Here is a 21,912-nt window from a genome sequence, read left to right on the forward strand (position 1 = left end):
CAAAAGTTGCTAGCCACCAATTACGCAAATGGTATAAAAGAAAACAACCCAATCACCAGCCACGTCCATGGATGATATTTTAAAATAATTTTCTAGTTATGATTATATTTTTAAATCGTTTTGAGTTATTTAATTATAAACCCACTTGTAGAACATAAAAGAACGTTTCCCTAAAATTCTAATGAATCATAATTTTATAAAAAGGTGAAAATTGTACCAGTTTATCAGTGAGAAATGAGAATCAAATCCAAAAAAATACCGATAAGAAATCATTTTTTTTTATCACGAGTATTTCGTTACTTATTGACTTTATCAAAAGCCATGTATCCACATCCAAAATTAACGTGTTAGTCTTGAGCCTCCACCGCGGACAAGTCGCTATATATGTGATCAAACCTTTTGATTATAATTTGGTTTATTATAACTTGTACAAAGATTAGTGGATTAAGTAATTAATTCCTCTTTATATTCTATGTTTATTGTTTTGTTAAGAGCATTGAATTGTGGGTGAATGTGATGTGAATACATACACCTGTTCAATTTCAGTCAAATTAAATGTGGATTAAGTCTGCCTAACTTATTCATGAATTTATACTTTGAAATGTTCTTAACGTACATTTTTATCCATAGTCAATGAAGTGTATATAAACTTAATTACATAAATTTGCGATGTATCTATTAATAGGGACTGATTATGAATGAAAGTGAAATGTGGTGGTTAGTCATGTTACAAGGTAGGTGGCTAAGCAACCACTTCTCTTCAATAGCACAACCTATTTTTTCACTCCTTTTCTCTTCATACCTAAGCTACACCAAAATTAACAATTCAAAAACTAATTCTTTAAATTCTTAATTGAGTTCATGAGATGTATGCTAATCCTAAACTTAGATTCAGTTAGAACCAAATGACTCATAAAATTACACAGGCATGTATGTATGTCCAAACACAAATAGAATTGCAGAAAATGACCAAATGTAACATATTCCATACATGTTAAAACTGTGACAACAACATGTCAACAAGAATTCCATAGGAAAACTGCAATGTAAAATTTGTTTTACTCCACTGGCCTAATCAATAGAATAGATTTTTAAAAAAATCAAAATTATGTAAAGAATTAAGAATTTGTACATTTGTGAGTTGTGTGAGTGAATTCCACGATCATGAAGTGGAGAGTAGGCCGATGCGTGCGGCGCCCCCAATCCACCACGGCTCGAACTCACCACATTCCTCCTCCTCAGTAGGAGCAGGCAAGTTGAGATCAAGAAAGGCTCTGTCGGCCGTCTGATGAGGGGGAGACGCCTTGGCTTGATCCGCGATCAAGTGGGACCTCTTGTGGCCGCCTAGAGCTTGGCCCGATGGGAAAACCTTGAAGCAAACCGGGCACTCGTGCTCTTTGCTTTTCTGGCTATGTGAATCCTCTGTTTCTAGGCTGCTTCTCGGAGCGCAGCAGCCTTTGAACTTCTTGTGACTCGCTCTGTGACCGCCTAATGCTTGGTATGATCGAAAATCCTTCTTGCAGATTGAGCATCTAAACTTGCTGTTGCTGTTTCCCTCTCTTGATGCCTCTCTCTCTCTCCCAAACTGATCATGATGCCTTCTCTTGATCAACTTCTTGGGAGAGTTCACTTCAAACTCATCATATCCAACCTCAGTTTCGTTGTTTAGTGATTCGAGTTTTCTTGTCTTGGTCTCGACTCTCGGAGGCTTGAGCTTCTGCAAGCTTTCTACACCAATACTTTTCGGGTCGAGTTTTGAATTCTTGCCTTCAATGTCTCCCCAGTAGCTCTTGTCCCTTGAGAGGATGATCAAGCTCAAGGCCACCTCCTCTTGCTCGTTGTGTTGATCATCATCGTCGTCGTCATCGTTGATCTCAGTTGTTGTTGTTGCTATGGTGAGGGAAGAGGAAGAATTTGTGATGGATGTGTTGTTGTTGTTGTTGTACCTTGTAGTGATGGTCCTGTCCGATCTCTTCCTCTTGCACGGGGGCGTGGTCCCTGCCTCGTTGTCGGATTGGCTGTCCATGACAAGAACTCCTCCGTTGTTCGGAGAGTGGCATTTCATGTGGCCAAACAAGGCCTTCCATGATGGGAAGGTCTTGCCACATTCCTTGCAAGCCATGGTGAGAGGTGGGAGTTTCTTCTTCAGAGGCCGCATCTCGGGATGATGGCCTTGTGGAGGAGTGTTGTTGATCAGATGGGACCTCATGTGGCCTCCAAGTGATCTCCCACATGGGAAGCTCTTGCTGCAAAACTTGCAGGTGTGCTCTTTCTCCATGGTGAAATTAAAAGGCTGAAGGAGATTGTTTTGATCTTGGAGATCTGATGAGTTAGCTAGGAACTAAGGAGAGGAGAGAGTCTATATTTCTGTTGCTCTTTCTCTCTCTTGATATCTCTAACTATCTATCTTTCTTGTTGCACTTACTAGAAGTGGTAGCAGCTGTAGGGTAGTTGAAACTTGAAGAAAGAATCAAATAGCAAGAAACTTTGTTGCAAATGATGGCCATGAACATCAAGGAAGAAATTGAAATACTACTATAAAATAAAAGAGAGAATAGAAAAAAACCAACTCTTGTATGTGACTTATACTATGTTTGGGAGGAGAAATCCATGCAAAGAAAGCAAAGATGAAAAAGAGGTCATAAAAAGCAAAGGAAAGATAGCAGCACATGTACTCCAACTGAGAATCTTGCACCACCCTAATCCGACCGTCGCGGAGAAAACAATCCAACGGTTGTAAGAAAGGATTAGAACTAAATAAGTTACTACCAAAAAAAAAACTATTCTTTTCTTTGTCTTGATATTAAGGATGCCCACAATGCCAACTGAAAGATGGAATTCCACTCCTTGTTTTTGGCAGTTATTCTTTTGGCTTTACTTTTATTTTTGTTTAAATGTAATCAAATCAAGGATCCACAGTATATGGGGGTGGGCCCCTCTTCTTAAGTTGTCAACTGCTCTTTGCTTCAGCAACTCTACTCACCTATTTTTATAACATACACACATTATGACTTTAATTTTCTCTCTTGCCCACTTGTGTATGTGTTAGTTCACTAATATTCCTGTCTTTCCGATTTATGGGGTGAATAATTGATTTTTTTTTTATGTAATTAATACTTGTTTTGGTTATTTACACATATAGTGCGCTTAAAATTCCTTTATACTAACAAATATTTGTAAACAAATAAAGCATTGTATACTAGTTACGAATTTGGGATTAAGTGAGTTTAACCATACATGATCAACCACTTTCTACATTTTTAATCATGACTATAGTATTAGCTTTAAGATAAGATATTAATATATTTGTCACACTCATTAGGGCTTGTTTGTGAATGAAAAGAGTATAAAGTAGTGTTGTTGAAAAATAAATTATGTAAAATTATCCAGGATGGTCGATAAAGAAACAAAGTAGAGCATAATTTAGTTGGAAAAAGCTAGTAGTAAGCATGTTAATGTTGACAACGTTTATAGTTCAACAACTTTGTCACAAGCTCATTTCTTAGCAAAAGTTCAAGTGTATTGAAACTGCAGGCCTTTGCTCACACGCAAGCCGGCCTCTTTCTCTCTCTTAGTGTCCCACTATTAGCCGGCATTCATTGTGTGATTTAGCTGTATATAAGTTCATCAAATGTTGCCATCTTCTTGTAATCTTCTTCTCTTTTATACTGATTTTTAATCAGGGGATCGGTTAGCACGTCCTTAATTAAGGGGGCAATTCATTTGAGATGTGGTTTGGGAAATTTTAATTATTTTTTCTTGTAAAAGAGAAATTACCATGTGGGGGTGTGTCATATTCATCTTTTTTTCATGGCCCAAACAATCTTGAGATGCAAGAAAGAACTAGCTAGTGCAAGATATTTGTTTGTGCAGTGATACTTGATTTTAGTAGGAGGGAAGTGGTTAGTTCAGTGAAAAAAAGAGCTTGCCCGTTTTAGCAGTCTCATTGACTTTTCTGCCATCTTTTTGTGAAAATGATAAAAAATAGTTAAAGAGGAGAAATAGTAAATTAAGAGAAAGAATAATATAGAGAAGAGTCTTATCTAGATTATTGTCTCTTTTACTTTACCATTTCTCCACTTTAACTATTTTTTTTATCATTTTTACAAAAAGAGGGCAGAAAAGTCAATGAGACTGCTAAAGCGGGACAAAAGGAGTATTTTTTTTTGCTTGATTAGTGGAGTAGCATAATTATAGATGATGTTATGGTGAGAAGATGACTAAGATAGCTATGCAAAACAATATAAAGTGCTGTTTTGCTTATTATGTGTGTGATAGTTGTAGAAGCAAGTGCATTGCTATTATTGCATATTCATAGTCCTATTGGTGAAGCCATGGCTAAAGGTGCATAAAGTGTTGGCCTTTTGGAATTATTAACATACATTGTGTTTAATTAATACCACCTTTCACCCACTTTGAAGGACCACAAATTGGGCTGCATTAAAATGTAATGTGTGTGTGAATAAAATTAGGTATCATTATCAAGGGAAAAACTGTCATTTTGTTGAGGTAAATAGGATGGCCAAAAGTAGACATCTCTTCAACATAACTATACTATTCCCTTGAACTTAGACCTAAGTGTTAATCCAAAGCATTATTAATTTGAACCACTAATTATCTTGAGAGATAAGCCCCCACAACTCAACTTCATACTTGAGCATGCATTATCAACTATACAATTAGTACACCTAACACCTAGCTATATAGTGAAAAATAATTATTAATGACCTCACCTCTTTAAACCACAAGTATAACACTTATGGTTCACAATGTACGACATTTTTCGCCATGATTAAGAACAAGGGCGGAGCTAGAAATTCATACAAGGAGGGTAAAAATATGCTTAAAGAAATTTTAAGAATTGAAGGATGGACATTTAATGAAAAATTCAAATAAATCTTTATAGCAAATTATACATACATATATACAGAAGGAAATATGGGCGGGAACAAATGCCCCTCCTAGCTTAATGCTAGATCCGCCCATGAATAAGAACCCATTGTATATTGTGCAAAATTTAAAGGTTAATCGATTTTAAGACTTAGCAGGTTGTATTACATCACTTTAAGACTTGAAAGTTAGTATTGCAAAACTTTTATATTTATTGCTATTAAAAATATCTTTAAATTTTACCGGTAACGTTCGTCTACTTATACAACTTACGCATTGTTCTACCGGATGGTGTAGCAACACTTTTATTTCATAAATAAAAACTTTTAGATAGAGCCTCTGTTTTTTCTATAAAATAGGTTGATTTCATTACTTTTTTTATTGTTATTGTTTCTATTTTAAAATATTTTGTAATGCTATTTTATTGGTCCCGATTTTAAGACTTGACATTTTGTAGCACATAAAAGCGTTGATATTGTTTGGGTAACTAATTAAAGACTGTAACACTAATATTAATTTGCTAGGATCTAATAGTAACTAACAAGATATCCAAGACAGGATGAAACTTTGTATGGGCAAAGTGACTTCACTTGTGAGCAAAGGGTAGATGCATTTTTAAGGTGAAATTGACAAGAATGCCAGATAAAGGTTGGCCACTCACTCACCTTGTCTTCTCCCACGCCTTGTGAGTGACATTATTAAGTAGAAAAGATAAGATGCCATTCTTAGTCATTTATTGGTCAATTTCTTCTCACTATTCAACACCATCCAAGACCTAACCCCTAACTCCAACAAACCTACAATTATAGTAGTTTATGCTAAATATAATTAAGTTATTGTTAGTTATATTTTATGTCTACAAATAAAATAAGATGGTGCCTAAATTTTGCGTAAGATTATTTATTGGGACCAAGCTTTAGTGGACTTGCACTTTCATTACCTTGTTATTAGAGAAGCATGTTCCATTAATCACTTAGTAGATTGCATCAGTGGGCCCACCTTTAAAATAAAGTCAGTATCATATGTCATGTATTTTTGTGTACATAGAAAGTGTGTGCGTTTGAGCATAAGGACATGAACAAGTTAAGAAAATGCCAAATAGAGTTAAGAGAATTTTACTTATTTAAATTCTATTTTTTGGACTTTGTTTTATAAATGTTGAAACCTTTCAACTTATAATTAACTCATCTCTTCTGCTACTACTTTATACTGAATTGAAATTGATATCTTAAAATTCCTCTGGCGTGTGCTAAATATTTAATATCGACTATAGTATTTAGATGTTACTAATAAATTTGCAATTTTCTGATTAACATTTTTATGTCAAATGGATCTAACTAATTTGCAATAAAAAGGTAGAGATGTTATTAATAAATTTTAAAGATGAGACTTAATTTGCATCTGGAGCATCATTACTTGCTAATGATGAAAGGCATGAAATAAAGTGAGAACTGCAAAAGATGATCACACTAAACAATATCTTTAATCCCAAGTCAAAGCAAGATGTGTAAACACTAAACATGCTCTCATTTTCAGCAAACTGAAAAGCTGTAGCACCACTTCGAGAACACTTGTATCAGCAAAAGCCACTTAATTAAATAAATATACACTGGTCCATACATAAAAATCTTCATATATTATATAAAAATATTTAAATATAAATATATTTATCCAACTTGATCTGCTTTGACATAAGTATTTAGCAACTGAAGAGTTAATCATCTAGGAATTCGTTTTGCCTGTTCCAGGCAGGCATGTTGCAAGTTCATTGCTGACCATTTCCTGAATTAAAAGCTTCTTTAATTAAATCCATTTGAATATAAATTATTTTAAAAAAAGTCAACTGGGTTAAAATAATTTAGCAGGCTGCATTTGCATCACACACTATGACAATATATTGTGATCTTCTTACTAGGTGGTGGTATAATATCAAAATATTAATTTCAATATATTTAATTATCAAGTTTAATTTAATTATAGTCGATAAAAATCTGATTATACTACAATAGTTTAGAAAAAAAAGTAATATACCTTAAGTTAAAGAAATTTGTCATTTCCCCTGGGATTGGAATGGAATGGTTCTTAAGTTTAGAATAAGTTATATCATAAATGGATCATATATAATCACTGACATGTCACATGTACACACACAAATAGAGCTGCAGGAGATTAGTTTAGAATAAGTTATATCATAAATGGATCATATATAATCACTGACATGTCACATGTACACACACAAATAGAGCTGCAGGAGATTAGAGCATCTCCAATGCAAACAGGTCAGCCATAGGCCAGCCACTCTCTCTCCCTGCCATATCAGCAACACTAAAAATCCACCTGCCACATCAAATTTAGGCCAGCCATAGGCCAGCCGCAATAAAAATAATTCAAAAAATACTACATTTATGGAATTAAAATAACGATTAAATTACGGAATTAAATTTACGATGATGCTCTTATACGTAAATGTAGAGAGAGAGAAAACTCATTAAAACAAGTGGTGCAAATGAAAATGAAACTAAAATCGCGTTTATATAGGTTTTAAAAAAAAAAATCGAAAATACGGCGCGGCCGATCCAAGCACGCCACAATGGCGGCCAGCCGCATTGGCCAGGCGCCACGCCATCGACTAGCCCACGCCGAAATTTTGGCCGATTTCCCGCTGGTTTGCTCCAATGGTTCGGCTAGTCGACCGGCTAGCGACGCGAATCGCTAGCCGGCATTGGAGATGCTCTTATCAAATGCTAACAAAAATTATTATTCTTGCTCAATATGTTACAATTTTTGTGATTAAAAAATTATTATTTTCATAAATAAAAGTTACTCTCTCCATTCCACAATAAGTCATATTTTGTCATTTCCATACGTCTCACAACAAGAGTCGCATTTCACTTTTAACCCTAAATGGTAGGTTGCACATTCCACTAAGTCACTTCACTCATATTCTATTATAAAATTAATATAAAAAAGTGGACTACATATTCTATCAACTTTTTCAACCCATTATTTTTTACCTTTCTTAAAACTATGTCAACACCAAATGTGACTCCTATTATCAGACGAATAGAGTATTATTCTTTTAATTAAAAATTAGTAGTTGTAGTGTAAAAGTTACAATAAATGAAGTTTGAGCCCATATTTTGCTCAATTGGGCTTGACACATATTATGATGGCAATTTCTTATTTTAAGCCCAATCATAAGAAGAATTTATGCACTGAAAGCAGGCGGGTGCGCCCCAAAAATTTAAGCTCAACTAAAAACACCTCCGTCCCTCCCCCACCGGCCACCGTCACCGTCGCCGCCCCTCCCCTGCCGTCGCCGCCCCTCCCCCTCTGTCGCTGTCCCCGTTGGCTGTCGAATTGTAGTCGCTGCCTAATTGAACGCCCCCAATTTGGGATTAGGTAAGTTTCCTCAAATCCTAATGTGCAGTGCAAGTTTGGATGTCTAGGGCTTGGCGTGGATGGACTAAAAGTGTAATCAATCTCATGATTTAACTTGGATTTGTTTGGAAGTTTATGAGTGTTTAAGTTACACATTTTATTTCATTGAGGAATTTCAACATGATCAATGTTTACCAATTATTCGAACTTCATGGAACAGCCTTATATAATTATATTGCTTTCTCTTTTTTTGTCAATGCAGTTCAAATGAGTGAGTTGAAGACATGGGTCTCGGACAAATTGATGTCCCTTCTGGGATATTCCCAGCCTACTGTTGTCCAATATGTGATAACTTTGTGTAAGTTGGTCTTTAATGAAGCACGCAAATCTTTCGGTTTTCCTAATGCGAAGAAACTTCAAGCTATATCAACTGGATAGTGAGTTTTCCTTTTGACATTAAAGTCTGGCTTTGTTCTGCATTGGTGCAGCTAAGAAAGCTTCATCTCCCACTGAGATTGTAAATCAACTGGTCGGCTTGGGAATCCCTTCCTCTGCTGAAACTGCCGGGTTTGCCAAAGAAATTTTTGCCAGGGTGGAGCACAAGAGTTCAGGGCCAAATGTAAGTGTTGCCAGTTTTCTTACATTTTAAGTGTTTATTTCAGACTCTTCATAATAACAATATTTTGCCACTTTTATCTTTTATATCAGCAATATCAACAGAAAGAAAGGGAGGCAGCAATGCTTGCACGGAAACAAAAAACCTACACACTTTTGGAGGATGACGATGATGATGATGACACAGTTCGTGTTTCTCCACCACCCAAAAACGAGGAAAGTAAAAAAAAGAAGTTCAGGAAAAGAAGCAAACCTCAGGATGACTTAGATGATGATGATGATGAGGTACTTTCTATTATTGCTTATGCTAAGCAGCTAAGATACACTGTCAGTTCTTGTAATGGTAAGATCATCTGTTGTTGCTGCTGAATTTGGTATAGGTAGTAAACCATGGGGGCAAAGAAAGACAAGTGAAGCGTCGAACTGCCCCTGATGAAGATGATGGTTCCGAGGTACTATTATATCTATTTGTGCTCTTTCAGTTTGAAAGCTGTTCTTTCCAACGCCTTGGGTAAAGGCATTGAGTTTTGAGATTCCTTGTGATGTAAGCTTATTCCATCTGCATATCAAAGATGTATATGCATGCATAAGTACAAAACTGATAGAATCATTCTAAAGTTAATTGTAAGTTATTATCAAGTTGGTGTCCGGATTGAAAGATGTAGGTGGGCCCCTGGTCTTGTCAATACTCACTGTAAACCTCCATCCTGTGTTATGCTTCATTTTGTATGTTGTAGTCCTCTGTTGGAATCCTCCATCCTTTATGTTGTTGTTCTCTTTATACCTTTGCTGTCTCCTTAAACTTCACTGTTATCTAATATTACTTGATGTTTCATGGTTACAGTCAGAAGAAGAAAGGCTGCGGGACCAGAGAGAAAGAGAGGAGTTGGAACGTCATATTAGAGAACGAGATGCGGCGGGTACCAGGAAGGTAAATATAGATGAATTAGCTCTTTTTGGTTGAATTGTGATCTTTATTTTTGCCCAATACTTAACAAAATTAATCTGGCAGTTATCTTATACTGAACTCATATTTCAAGTACCGTAGGCACCCATTCAATGGCTTCACATTTTAAAATAATTGTTCGTATGTTATAACAATGTATACAATAATGGTGCTAGTGTTTCTAGCATGTGTCATTGAAATAGAATAGGTGTAAAATCTTGAATTTAATTATTTGGTTTTTCTTATATAGAGCTAAAACCTTGGTAGTGGAACATTTAGGCTACGGAGCCTAACTTTCTTTTGCCCCTAATGTGGGTGAATCAGTGTTGAGTGCTTGAGCCGGATGCCTCAGGTTCAAATCCCAACATCTGCACCACTAGATCCAAGCCCATCGTACAATGTTTGTGTAGTACGGTTGCTTATCCTGAATGGTGTGTGGACTATTGCACAGGGGTCGAGTTATCTTGAATGTACTTTCATGCAGTGGCTGTGGTTTCCTTTTGTCAAGTGAAATGAACAAAGAGAAGCCATACATTTTTATTTTCAGCATGTATTCATATAGTTCTTAATGTTTCCATCTTCCTGAAAATATTCATGACAAATCTACACTGTTGCCTTCTGTTTTCTCTTTGGTAAACCATATAAGTTGCAAATTTTTTTGGCCTTCTTGGTAAGTTATTGGGTCTGTGAATCTGTGATAATTCTCTAATCTGTTCATCTGATTTATCTTTGATTCCATATTTGGACAGATCACTGATCAAAAGTTATCCAAAAAGGAAGAAGGTAAGTGATCTAGTTTACCAATATGAAGTGGAAGTTTTATTAGTTCTGTAGATTTTTTGTGGCACATACTAGATTACATACGTTCAAAATTTCATATGGTGCATTTCCTAACAGAAGAGGCAATTCGGAGATCTGACGCTTTGGAGAATGATGGCATTCAGACATTAAGGTAATTTATTCATTTCATTCTTGTATCAATATCATTGCATAGAGGTAAGGTAACTCAACAGTGTATGTGTAATGTAGCCTTTTCACTTATTGGCGGGGTGTTGAATTTTTTGATTGATAAAATATGATGGTTTTGAAGGTTATTTTCACCAGGTTAAGGCATGGGTTTGGTTCCTTGGAATAGTATTTGCTATTTAGGTTGCTTATTGGGCTTCTTGAGCCTTGTGAGTAGATAGTTGTAATGTAGTAGGATGAATGATTGTATGATTTGAATATCACAAGTAGTGTTGGTTCCTGATATTATTATTATTGCAGCATTTTTTTGGGGGGGGCAAAGGGTGTCCTACCCATGAAGTTACAGTATTTCTTATCAGTTAAAGTTCTTGTGGTGCATTGGCTCTGTCGGAATACCAATTTTTTACATGTTGACTGGTTCACTTATATTCGGATATACTGGCTTCTCATCTGTACCAGGAAAGTGTCAAGGCAAGAATATTTGAAGAAAAGGGAGCAAAAGAAATTAGAAGAGCTAAGGTAATGAAGTTGGAATAATTGTTTCCCATTAAGGCTGAAATAGAAGTCATATACTCATTGTTTTACTGATTTGCTATGTGCCTTGTCTATTTGGGTAATCCAGAGACGATATAGAAGATGAACAATACTTATTTGAAGGTGTCAAGCTGACTGAAGTGGAGTACCAGGAGCTAAGGTGAAGTATATTTCCTTGCATCATGCTTATAATAAGATTAAGCTTCAGTCACCTAAAATTAATTACTTTGATGTTTCACCAGCAATATTTGTTGCACATTATTTTTACTAAATAATTCAATAGCTTCATAGTCCATACTCCATCTTCTTAGTTGATTTAGTTACAAAATCTCATATTGAATTTACACCAAATTTACCACTGTATCTGGTAAATCCTGAACTTGATCAAACAATATACCTTTTTTTTTTATTTTTTTATTTTTGTTGTGGTCACAAACTCATAAACTGGTGCTCAAACTTCACATTGCTGAAGAACTTCAGGAAGGCAGCTTAAAACATTTTTACTAATGATTTGGATTTAATTTTCGTTAACTTGGCCGGTTATGCTTTCAGCATATTGTTTTTACTCTGAACTCTTTCAAGTTTCAGCTAACCTGTTTGTTTGATATTAGTGCAAGATGGTTGCCTGGGTTTTCAAAAACTATCTTGAGCCTAATATCATGGTTTAGCCTCTAGAATTTGTCATGCTTAGACCGCGACAGAAACTTATCAAGTTTTTTCTGTTGAATGTGAGTGCTGCTTGGTGCAAATTATCTTTTGATATGTATCTTAATTAATCTGATGATGCATGCAACTGTGTGTTTTATAAACAATGTGGTATTTCACTTGGGTGCATTTGTTCATGTTCAATATTAGGAATACTTCAGTTGTCAGGAATCTGAATTGATATTGGAAAACTTTTTCTGGCAGATACAAGAAACAAATATATGAGCTCGTCAAACAGAGGACGGAAGAGTCTGATTTTGCAAATGAGGTGATCACCCTTTTACAAAGTATATGGTTTAGGTGTTCCTTGTTCTGCACTTCAGTTGTGTGTTTGTCAACAGGCTCAGCGCTAGCCTCTGCTGTTGCTTGCTTAGAAAACATATGTTATGCACAGTTGTGGATAGTGATATCTACATGTGTACTATGCCCTTTGATATTCCAGTATTCGATTTGTGTGTAAAGGTTTTGGTACAGGACAGTAGTAGGCATTACTTTCAGCAAGCATGCCATCATGAGAGCAGTTTTTTTGCGGACTTGTGGTTTAGTCTTAATGACTCATCTTCTTCATGTATCTTGATTGTCTACTACTACTGATATCTTCTTCTTCTTTAAACCTGTCAAATGCAGTATAAGATGCCTGATGCATATGATGAAGATGGTGGTGTGAATCAGGAAAAAAGATTTGCTGTGGCATTGCAGCGTTACAGGTTCTTTTCATTATCAAGTAAACTAGATACACATTCAATTAGTGCCACAATTCAGGATAGATGTGCATTTCATAAAATTTCAAGATACTCAGTAAAACTGAGATTTACTAGCCCTTTGCCGCTCACAGGGATCCTGCTGCAGAAGAGAAGATGAATCCATTTGCGGAACAAGAAGCGTGGGAGGAGCATCAGATTGGTAATTCTTGAGCTGTTCAGCAATTAATATTAAGTTGTTAATCTGTAGTCTTCCATCACAAATTATATGGTTGTTATATTCCAGGCAAAGCAACTCTTCAATTTGGATCCAAGAATAAAAAGAAAAAGGATGATGATTATGAGTGAGTTCTGTTATTCTTATATTTGCTTCCTTACACACTAACTCACACCCGTCCACGGTCCACCCCTTTCTAAAGTAAAAATGACCTGCACTCCTGATGACATTATACCGTATTGCCTATCTGCTTTTGCTTTGTGTATGACTAAATGTGTTGAGAAATTTTTTGGTGCCTAAATGCTTTTGTTTCTTCTTTATTTATTTACTTTTGTAGGTTTGTGTTTGAAGACCAAATAGAGTTTATAAAGGCAACAGTCATGGAGGGTGTCAATGTACGTATATCTAGCATTTGCATAGTGTAATAAGAAGATTTATACATGTTTGTTTCGATGAGTCTTGATACCACTTGCTATGCAGGTTGAGCAAGACGCAGTGCAATCACCAGAGGCATCTGCTGCCAAAACAGCCTTGGAAAAACTCCAGGTGTGTATTTTCAAGCCTCTTTCTCAGTGAATAGTGATTCTTGTTCCATGATGACACACAGGACTAAACATGTTTATGAAAAATATTTTGCTCAAATATTTTGGTGTTCAGCGGTAGACATCAGTGTTCTGGTTGATTGAATATTGGCTAAAAATATCTGTTCAGACCTTATTGTCTCCTCTATAGTCTATATTTGAATTTGCCAATACCAGTCTTCTTTCATATTCCAACAACAGTGAACTTTTAATTTAGTCTACATGTTGAATTACTAAAAACGAGCATATGCCAACTGAATATGGAATGTACCTTATGTGCATTGGTGGCTTGTACAGACCAAACAGGAAAACTCAGCCCAAAAGACTAGTCCGTTACTCTGTTAGGAGAGAGAGTCAATTTAGTCTATATACCCCACGCTAATTGTTTTCACAACCGATGTGGGACATTGAGTCCATATTAGTGGCTTTTCGGTTCATTAGACAAGATAATAGTGAGATACAATATGAGATAAGTCAAAATGGGGTTTATCTATGATTAAATTAGTCATAGGAGTGAAGTTGAGATGGATAATCATGAGATACAATGTAATATTGGCATTGTAGATATGTGCCAAGATACATTGTCAGTTTGTCATGGTCCGAGCTTTTGTGACAAAGGTAAGCGAACAAGAGATAAGATTAGACATGGCCTTTAGTCACAAGTAAAATGCCAATCAAACGGCCCCATAGAAGAAGACTAAAAAATGAAACTTGGCTGATGAAACTTCATCAGTTTCCTGGTTATTCCTCAGATTCAGAGATGGAAGATACAAATTCCATGATCGTGGAACTGACCTTTCCTTTGTTTTTATCATAAAGTTGCTTTACGCTGGGGGATTCCTTTATAAATGATATTTTCGAAAGCGTGTTTTGTGCTTTTAAGTGAGTTCTATTGTTTAAAAGGTGGGTGATTGCAAAAAGGTGTGTAATGTTTCGACTTAAAAAGAAATCTCTTCCAAGACAAGAAGATGTAGAGTAGTATGATATTACCGATTATATTATCACATATGACATTATTAACCTTTCTTTGGCTCTTCAATTATCAGAATGATAGGAAGACACTTCCAATCTATCCTTATAGGGAACAGCTGCTCCAAGCCGTGAATGATCACCAGGTTTGATTTTTCTCGTTCACTTCTGTTGGAGTTTAAGAACAACATTTATGGGGAAAGAAGATTAATTCAGTTGATTTTATGATCATTTGGCTTTTTTCTGGTTTAGTAGCTTTAGATTAGGGGTTGGCTTCCTTTCTGATTCATCCATAACCTAGATTTTTCTGTTTCCTTTTACATTTTTTATAACATTGGAAAGGTCCAGCATATATGTTGTAGTTTCTCATGCTAACATTGATAAATAAATTATTTATTGACGAGATCCACATAATATGAAGTGTTCAATATTTGAAATGATCCACACTACAGATGGTGCAATATTAATTTATTATTTCTATTGTAGGTTATCGTTATTGTTGGAGAGACAGGTTCTGGAAAAACTACACAGATACCACAATACCTTCATGAAGCAGGATACTCTGAGCGGGGAAAGGTACTAGGGTTTTATCCAATCCCATTCTACGATTTAATATATTGTTTAAGAATGACAATCAGCAAAATGCAGTGTTGATGGAATTTATAAGAATAGCTAGGCATATGCAATGGCTAATGATCAACTGTGATAATTTAGAAAAATAACTAGGCATATGCAATGATCAACTCATCAACTGTGAGATACACATTGTTACACATGCAGTTTGACTATTTTACAAGTTCTGAATTGATGATTATTGTACAGCTGGGTATTTTATGTTTGACTGCATAGCTCAGTATCTTACTTAGGAAATTGTAGGGGACTATTAATTTTTTTCATTAATTTTGATTTCCCAACATTTAGGCTCATGTCTAAAAGTATATGCTAAGGGATGTGCTTGTAAAGTAACTACTACAAGAATAGAACATGGCCAATCAGTACAAACTTCATGTACTCTGAAACATGCTTATCTTTCAAAATTGCTTTTAGTTTGTATGAAATGGTAGGACTTTCAGCTTTTCACACTTCTGTTTAATGATCATAACTATTCTGTGTAGTTTTCCCAAAACTGCTTTTGGTATTCTTTTGCATATCATGAAACAGCAAATAAGAGATATTTGCGGCAACAGATTAGTTTTGTGAACTTATTGAACAGAGAGTCCAACTCATCTTTACTTGCCAATGGGCAAAATTGGATCCTGTGCTTAAACCCATTCTGCGTACTTATGGATGATGTAACATACGTAATGTAGCCACTTGAGAATAGCGAAACTTACTTTTATTGATCTGATAGCTTGTAATGACTAATGACTACATCTCTCAACAGATTGGATGTACCCAGCCGCGGCGTGTTGCTGCTATGAGTGTTGCTGCCCGAGTTTCTCAAGAATTGGGAGTAAAACTTGGACATGAGGTGTGCCTTCTTACATGACTACTGGTATTTTGTAATCATTGTATTGTGATAATTTTGTACATTTTAACTTTTGTTCTACCTTCTAATTTAATATTTCTATTCCAACTCAATATCAGCTGTTAGGACATGGGAAGTTAACTAAAAAGAATTTATAACATTTAGGTTGGCTATTCTATTCGATTTGAAGATTGTACATCGGAAAAGACAGTATTAAAATACATGACAGATGGAATGCTATTGCGTGAATTCCTTGGTGAACCTGACCTTGCAAGTTACAGGTGCACGACAGATTCAATAGTTAAATTTTGACAATGTACTGTGACTTGTGACTAATTTTGTATTTTATCTTCAGTGTAATTATGGTGGATGAGGCTCACGAAAGAACTCTCTCAACGGACGTTTTGTTTGGTTTAGTTAAGGTACGATATGGATAGCTCCTGAGTATTTGTTGTCTGATGTAGAACAGCATTGATATTAGTTGCCAGAAATTTTTTATAAAACAAATTGTAGTATTACATTACTGAATCAGTATAGGTATCAAAGGAGAAAGTAGAGAGCCATACTAGTCTACCTTCGCCCACTTTAGCAAATCTTACTTGTAGAACGTAATATTAATTCCTTGTAGGAAACAATAACTGTAATGCAGTAGATTGGAGATGATAAATGTACTTAGAAGGACTTCTAAACTGAGTTACAATATGCTAGGTTAATGTTGTTGATTCGGTGCTCAGTATACATTAGAAATGTAAATCTGAAAAAAGTATTATTGAACCTACAACCCAGCTGATCTGAACTCAGTAAGAAATGGTTATCCACGCTGGTTTTGCAGGGTTACATTGCTGAAATGTAAATGTGTAGATTTAATGATTTATTTATATCCTAATATGTCATGAATTGTATAGTCATTTCCACTGCTTGATTTGTAGCATGTATCCTTATTTCTCTCAAGTCTCAACCATTTCTCTGTGACAGGATATCACTCGTTTTCGCCCTGACCTCAAATTGCTTATATCAAGTGCCACACTTGATGCTGAAAAGTTCAGTGATTATTTTGATTCTGCTCCAATTTTTAAAATACCTGGAAGAAGATTCCCTGTTGATATACATTATACTAAGGCCCCAGAAGCTGACTACTTGGATGCTGCCATTGTTACTGCTCTTCAAATTCATGTGACACAACCACCAGGGGATGGCGATATTCTAGTTTTCTTTACAGGGCAGGAGGAGATTGAAACTGCTGAAGAGACTCTTAAGCATAGGACTAGAGGATTGGGGACAAAAATTGCAGAACTAATCATTTGTCCAATATATGCAAATTTGCCTACAGAACTGCAGGCTAAGATATTCGAACCCACACCTGAAGGGGCACGTAAGGTTGTCCTGGCAACCAATATTGCTGAGACATCGTTGACGATAGATGGGATCAAATATGTCATCGATCCAGGTTTCTCTAAGATGAAGTCTTACAATCCTCGGACTGGTATGGAATCGTTGTTGGTGACCCCAATATCCAAAGCATCAGCTAACCAGCGAGCTGGTCGATCTGGGAGAACAGGTCCAGGACAATGCTTTCGGTTGTATACCGCATATAACTTTTATCATGATCTGGAAGATAATACCGTTCCTGAAATACAAAGGACTAACTTGGCCAATGTGGTACTCATGCTCAAGAGCCTTGGCATCAACGACCTGCTCAACTTTGACTTCATGGACCCTCCTCCATCTGAAGCTTTGCTGAAGGCCTTGGAATTACTCTATGCTCTAAGTGCACTTAACAAACATGGTGAGCTGACAAAAATCGGCAGGAGGATGTCTGAGTTTCCACTTGATCCCATGCTATCGAAGATGATTGTTGCTTCCGAGAAATATAGTTGTTCTGACGAGATCATATCTATTGCTGCTATGTTATCTGTTGGAAACTCAATCTTTTACCGTCCTAAGGACAAACAAGTTCATGCAGACAATGCACGCTTGAACTTCCACATGGGAAATGTCGGAGACCATATTGCATTGCTGAAGGTTTGACTCATTTATTTTACTGTTCCATACTTTTTTATGCGTTTGTTGCTACATAATGCATGCATTATGTAGCAACTTTCCCCCCTAACAATTTTCTCACTAATTTCCTCACTTATGCAAGTGGTCTAAGTTAATGAAAAAGCATGAGTTTGTTTACTATGTTCGAGTTTGGTTTAGACATAAATGGAGTGGCTTTTTCTTACTTCTGCACTGTTATTTGTTTCCCAATATTAAGATCCTTCAAAATTGATAATGCATTACAGGTTTTTAGCTCATGGAAGGAAACCAATTTCTCGACTCAGTGGTGCTATGAGAATTATATCCAGGTACGCTGTAATATTTTACTTCCTTATGTATGCCGCACCTTTTTGACGATTTAGTTGCACTAATTTAGATAGTAATTGCTCTTGATGATTTTTTAAGTTGTTGGAATGACACAATCTGATATTGTTGTTAGTAACTAATATGCATATCCTTTCTGGGTGAAGGCATATGTGAAATGGAACTTTGAAATGGCATTTTTTTGCTAGGATATGAATTTGAGATTTTGAGTCCATGATTAATATTCTCGAACAAAAAGTAAAAAACTGATAATCAATAATGTTGGACAGTAAAAAGAAAAAAACGCGGTGTGCTATGGGTGGATCCGGTAAAATACAAATTTGACATTAAATGTATGTTTCATCATGGTGTAGTGTTTAGTTTATTTTCCAAAGAGGTTACTTAAAGGTCATCTCCTGAAAAAAAAGGGAAATGAATCAACAATTGGGCTAAAATAATTACAGCCCGAGTCTCTCTTGCATATCATCTTTGGTATTGAATGTTTAATAAATATTTGTTATTGTATTCTAGGTTAGGAGCATGAAGAGAGCTAGAGATATCCGTGATCAGCTGGAGGGGTTGCTGGAAAGGGTTGAGATCGAGTTATCTTCAAATATGAATGATTTCGATGCAATAAAGAAAGCTATAACGTCTGGGTTTTTTCCACACTCAGCAAAAATACAAAAGAATGGATCTTATAGAACTGTCAAGCATCCACAGACTGTTCATATTCACCCAAGCTCTGGTTTAGCACAGGTACAAACTTCTCCTTCAATATATAGCTGAGAAGAATAATCTTCCACTGCAAATATCACAAAATATCTAAATCTTATGTACCCTGTTATTTTTATACCATATGCTGCCACATGAAAGCACGTGCACATCCTTAAACTCCAACCCATAATACTCTTGCAATCCTATCCATGACATTCATTGCCATTTTGGTTTTTGGTTTGGCAGTTACCATGAGAGATCTACCATATTGATTCTCATATCATTTTCTGTTGTTCCTGTTAGGTGCTTCCAAGATGGGTCGTATACCATGAATTGGTTCTAACAACTAAGGAGTATATGCGGCAGGTATAATCACATTTCACCTTGTATTTCATCCATTATGTGTTGTGTTGTGCGTGCATACAGCTGTGAAGCTAATTTATGACGTTTGCATGCAGGTGACCGAGCTAAAGCCAGAATGGCTGGTGGAAATAGCTCCTCACTTCTATCAAATGAAAGACGTGGAGGATGGTATGATCTCTCGCCTATTTTGTGATGATTTCCTGGTTGTGCATCCATCTAATCTGTGCATTTGAACATGTTTGTTCATTGCTTACCTGCCTTTTTTTTCCTGCAGCTGCGGCGAAGAAAATGCCACGTGGTGAGGGTAGGGCATTGAAAGATTGAACCTTGACTCTCCATGTGTGTAAATATAAATTTCATGTGCTATAATACAGAAGCTCTGAATTTTGTCTAGCAGATTATATTTCGAATCTTGAACACCAATTACTAACAGAAATGTAGGTGTTAGTCTAACTAGATTCTAACATGTTTACTAGATGTGTTTGTAATGTAGTTTTCACTTGTTGTAAGAAATTGGCATGTTTGTCATATTGCTGAGAAACTAACCTATCGTTTTTCGGATCCATAATGTTCTTCCTTTTGAGTACATATTTCTCGAATCTTGAACAATAGGAATTTGAAATTTTGTATTCCTTGAATATTAGGGCAAATTTGAATAGCAAAAGAATTGATAGATTGTGTCTATTGAGTTAAGTTTGCGACTTAAATTATATACTTACTATTTATATATGGGCGTAAAGATTGAATATATGTATCATACGGGATCCAACTCATCTGCGTCGGTGGTTGCATTTTTGTGCTATCATTATGATAACACCTCCAACTGAGTTTTACACATTAGTACAACCTGTTTTTATATGCCAAACTAGCCATGAACAATTAGTACAAACTAGTCATGAACAATTAATCGTGGCGCCGACATAAATCATACGACTCCACAATCGTATGGCAGCTATCCAACTACACTAGAAACAGAATCACGTATCAAAGGTTGATGAGCGAATAAGAAGAGTTCCACCCCAACCTCGTGAACACAGTTTCTTACATGGTGGGCATGATGCTGCAAGTGGCCACCCCTAATATTTTAGGAGGTTTTGTTCTATGTATTAAATAGAAAAAAAAAATATGTAGTAACTTTTATATTAATGCGAGAGAACTTTTTTTCAAAAATAAATATTTGATGGGACAAACTAAAAAAAAGTTAAAACATCTTTTATGGATAGAGGAAGTTTTTTTTTCTCTCTCTTTTAAAGATTGAATAATGAGGATATATATATAAATTTTTAACACCCCTATCCCCTAACTCTAAGAAAGAAAGATGTATGAAAAACATGTAGCTGTCAACTTATACTGAACTGCCATATAATTAAGTTGAAGGTGATCGATAAAATTAAGCATATCTAGTTTTTTTCAGCAACCCTTGCCCAATCAATATTTATTTTTTACGGCGCAGACGTATAAGCTAGTTTTGTTTTAGCAACATTTATACAGCTATATTATAAGCTAGTTAGTGAGGCATGCCCTTCATTAAACATTCAAGACTGCAAAAGTGCACTTTAGTACACAATGCAAATGCAAAGTTATGTATGTGCGTACTAACATACCTAAATGAGCATCATCTCATACACACCTTAAATGAGTATAACTAACTTGTGATTATATATCTACTTTTATTTTATCGATTGTAATAAATGGTTGTAAATAATTTATTGATTTCTCAACTGTTTTATCGATTGCAATGAAGTCCCATTTTTTACCGTCACGAAATTGTTTGATTTTGTAAATAAAAGTAGTAAAATAAGTTAGTCGAATGTAAGACCTACTTTTATATATTAATTTTATATTAAAATGTGAGTGGAGTGAGTTAGTGGATGTGTGGTACACATGCTAAAATAGTAAAAGTTAAATGACACTTCTATTGGGAACCAGACTATTGGCAAACTGGGACTTCTACTGAGACTGGAGGGAGTAAGGGTGTCCACTATAGTTGGCCGGGCCAAGCCCACAAAACATGGCCAAGCCATAAAATCGTGGCCGGGCCACCAACGTCCATGTTTTACACTATAGTGGACATGCCAAAGCCACCAAATAATTTATTTTTTTCATTTTGTGTATATTTTAATTAAAAAAGGATATATTCATAGAATTTGTGTAGGAATGAGGTAAAAAAATGTGTATACTTATAGAATTTTTCCCGTGGCCCGGCCGCGGCTCGCCTATAGTGGACACCCTAATACCTAAACGGGTAAACCTTTTTTTGATGTGGAATTGAATATGTTGATATTGATAATGGCGGCTGAAAGAACTTGGCGTACATTTCTAGCAACTCCCTCAGCCAACAACGAGTTGCACTTCTATCGGTTATATTCCCTTTGTTCGCCAATAAATATCTCATTTTCATCTATTTGCTTCCATTTTATTATTTTGTACTAATAATTTTAGATATAAGATTTTGTTTTTGAATTTATAATTGGAATTGTTTCTATAAATAGAAGGTGAAAAGAGACGGTGAGCATAGC

The 21,912-nt window shown here is 35.7% G+C and overlaps 2 protein-coding genes across 2 annotated transcripts; one reads left to right on the plus strand and one right to left on the minus strand.

Moving 5' to 3' along the window:
- Nucleotides 1-931: 931 nt before the first annotated feature.
- Nucleotides 932-2,635, minus strand: LOC125187806 (zinc finger protein ZAT4-like). The gene has a single exon (XM_048084449.1). The coding sequence runs from the start codon at nt 2,276-2,278 to the stop codon at nt 1,163-1,165; it is 1,116 nt and encodes a 371-aa protein (XP_047940406.1). The 5' UTR covers nt 2,279-2,635; the 3' UTR covers nt 932-1,162.
- A 5,525-nt stretch (nt 2,636-8,160) lies between these two features.
- On the plus strand, nt 8,161-19,958 carry LOC125188319 (pre-mRNA-splicing factor ATP-dependent RNA helicase DEAH1-like). Its single transcript, XM_048085100.1, has 27 exons — nt 8,161-8,292; nt 8,534-8,629; nt 8,760-8,890; nt 8,980-9,171; nt 9,267-9,338; nt 9,731-9,817; nt 10,582-10,615; nt 10,730-10,784; nt 11,258-11,317; nt 11,421-11,492; nt 12,242-12,305; nt 12,665-12,744; nt 12,873-12,940; nt 13,025-13,082; nt 13,293-13,350; nt 13,436-13,501; nt 14,583-14,651; nt 14,992-15,081; nt 15,890-15,976; nt 16,139-16,254; nt 16,329-16,395; nt 16,949-17,995; nt 18,259-18,321; nt 18,848-19,072; nt 19,334-19,396; nt 19,489-19,561; nt 19,668-19,958. Exons 2-27 carry the CDS (start codon nt 8,539-8,541, stop codon nt 19,715-19,717), a joined length of 3,138 nt encoding a protein of 1,045 aa, XP_047941057.1. The 5' UTR covers nt 8,161-8,292; nt 8,534-8,538; the 3' UTR covers nt 19,718-19,958.
- Nucleotides 19,959-21,912: the final 1,954 nt, after the last annotated feature.

This window comes from Salvia hispanica, chromosome 5 (assembly GCF_023119035.1).
Source record: "Salvia hispanica cultivar TCC Black 2014 chromosome 5, UniMelb_Shisp_WGS_1.0, whole genome shotgun sequence".
NCBI lineage: Eukaryota > Viridiplantae > Streptophyta > Magnoliopsida > Lamiales > Lamiaceae > Salvia > Salvia hispanica.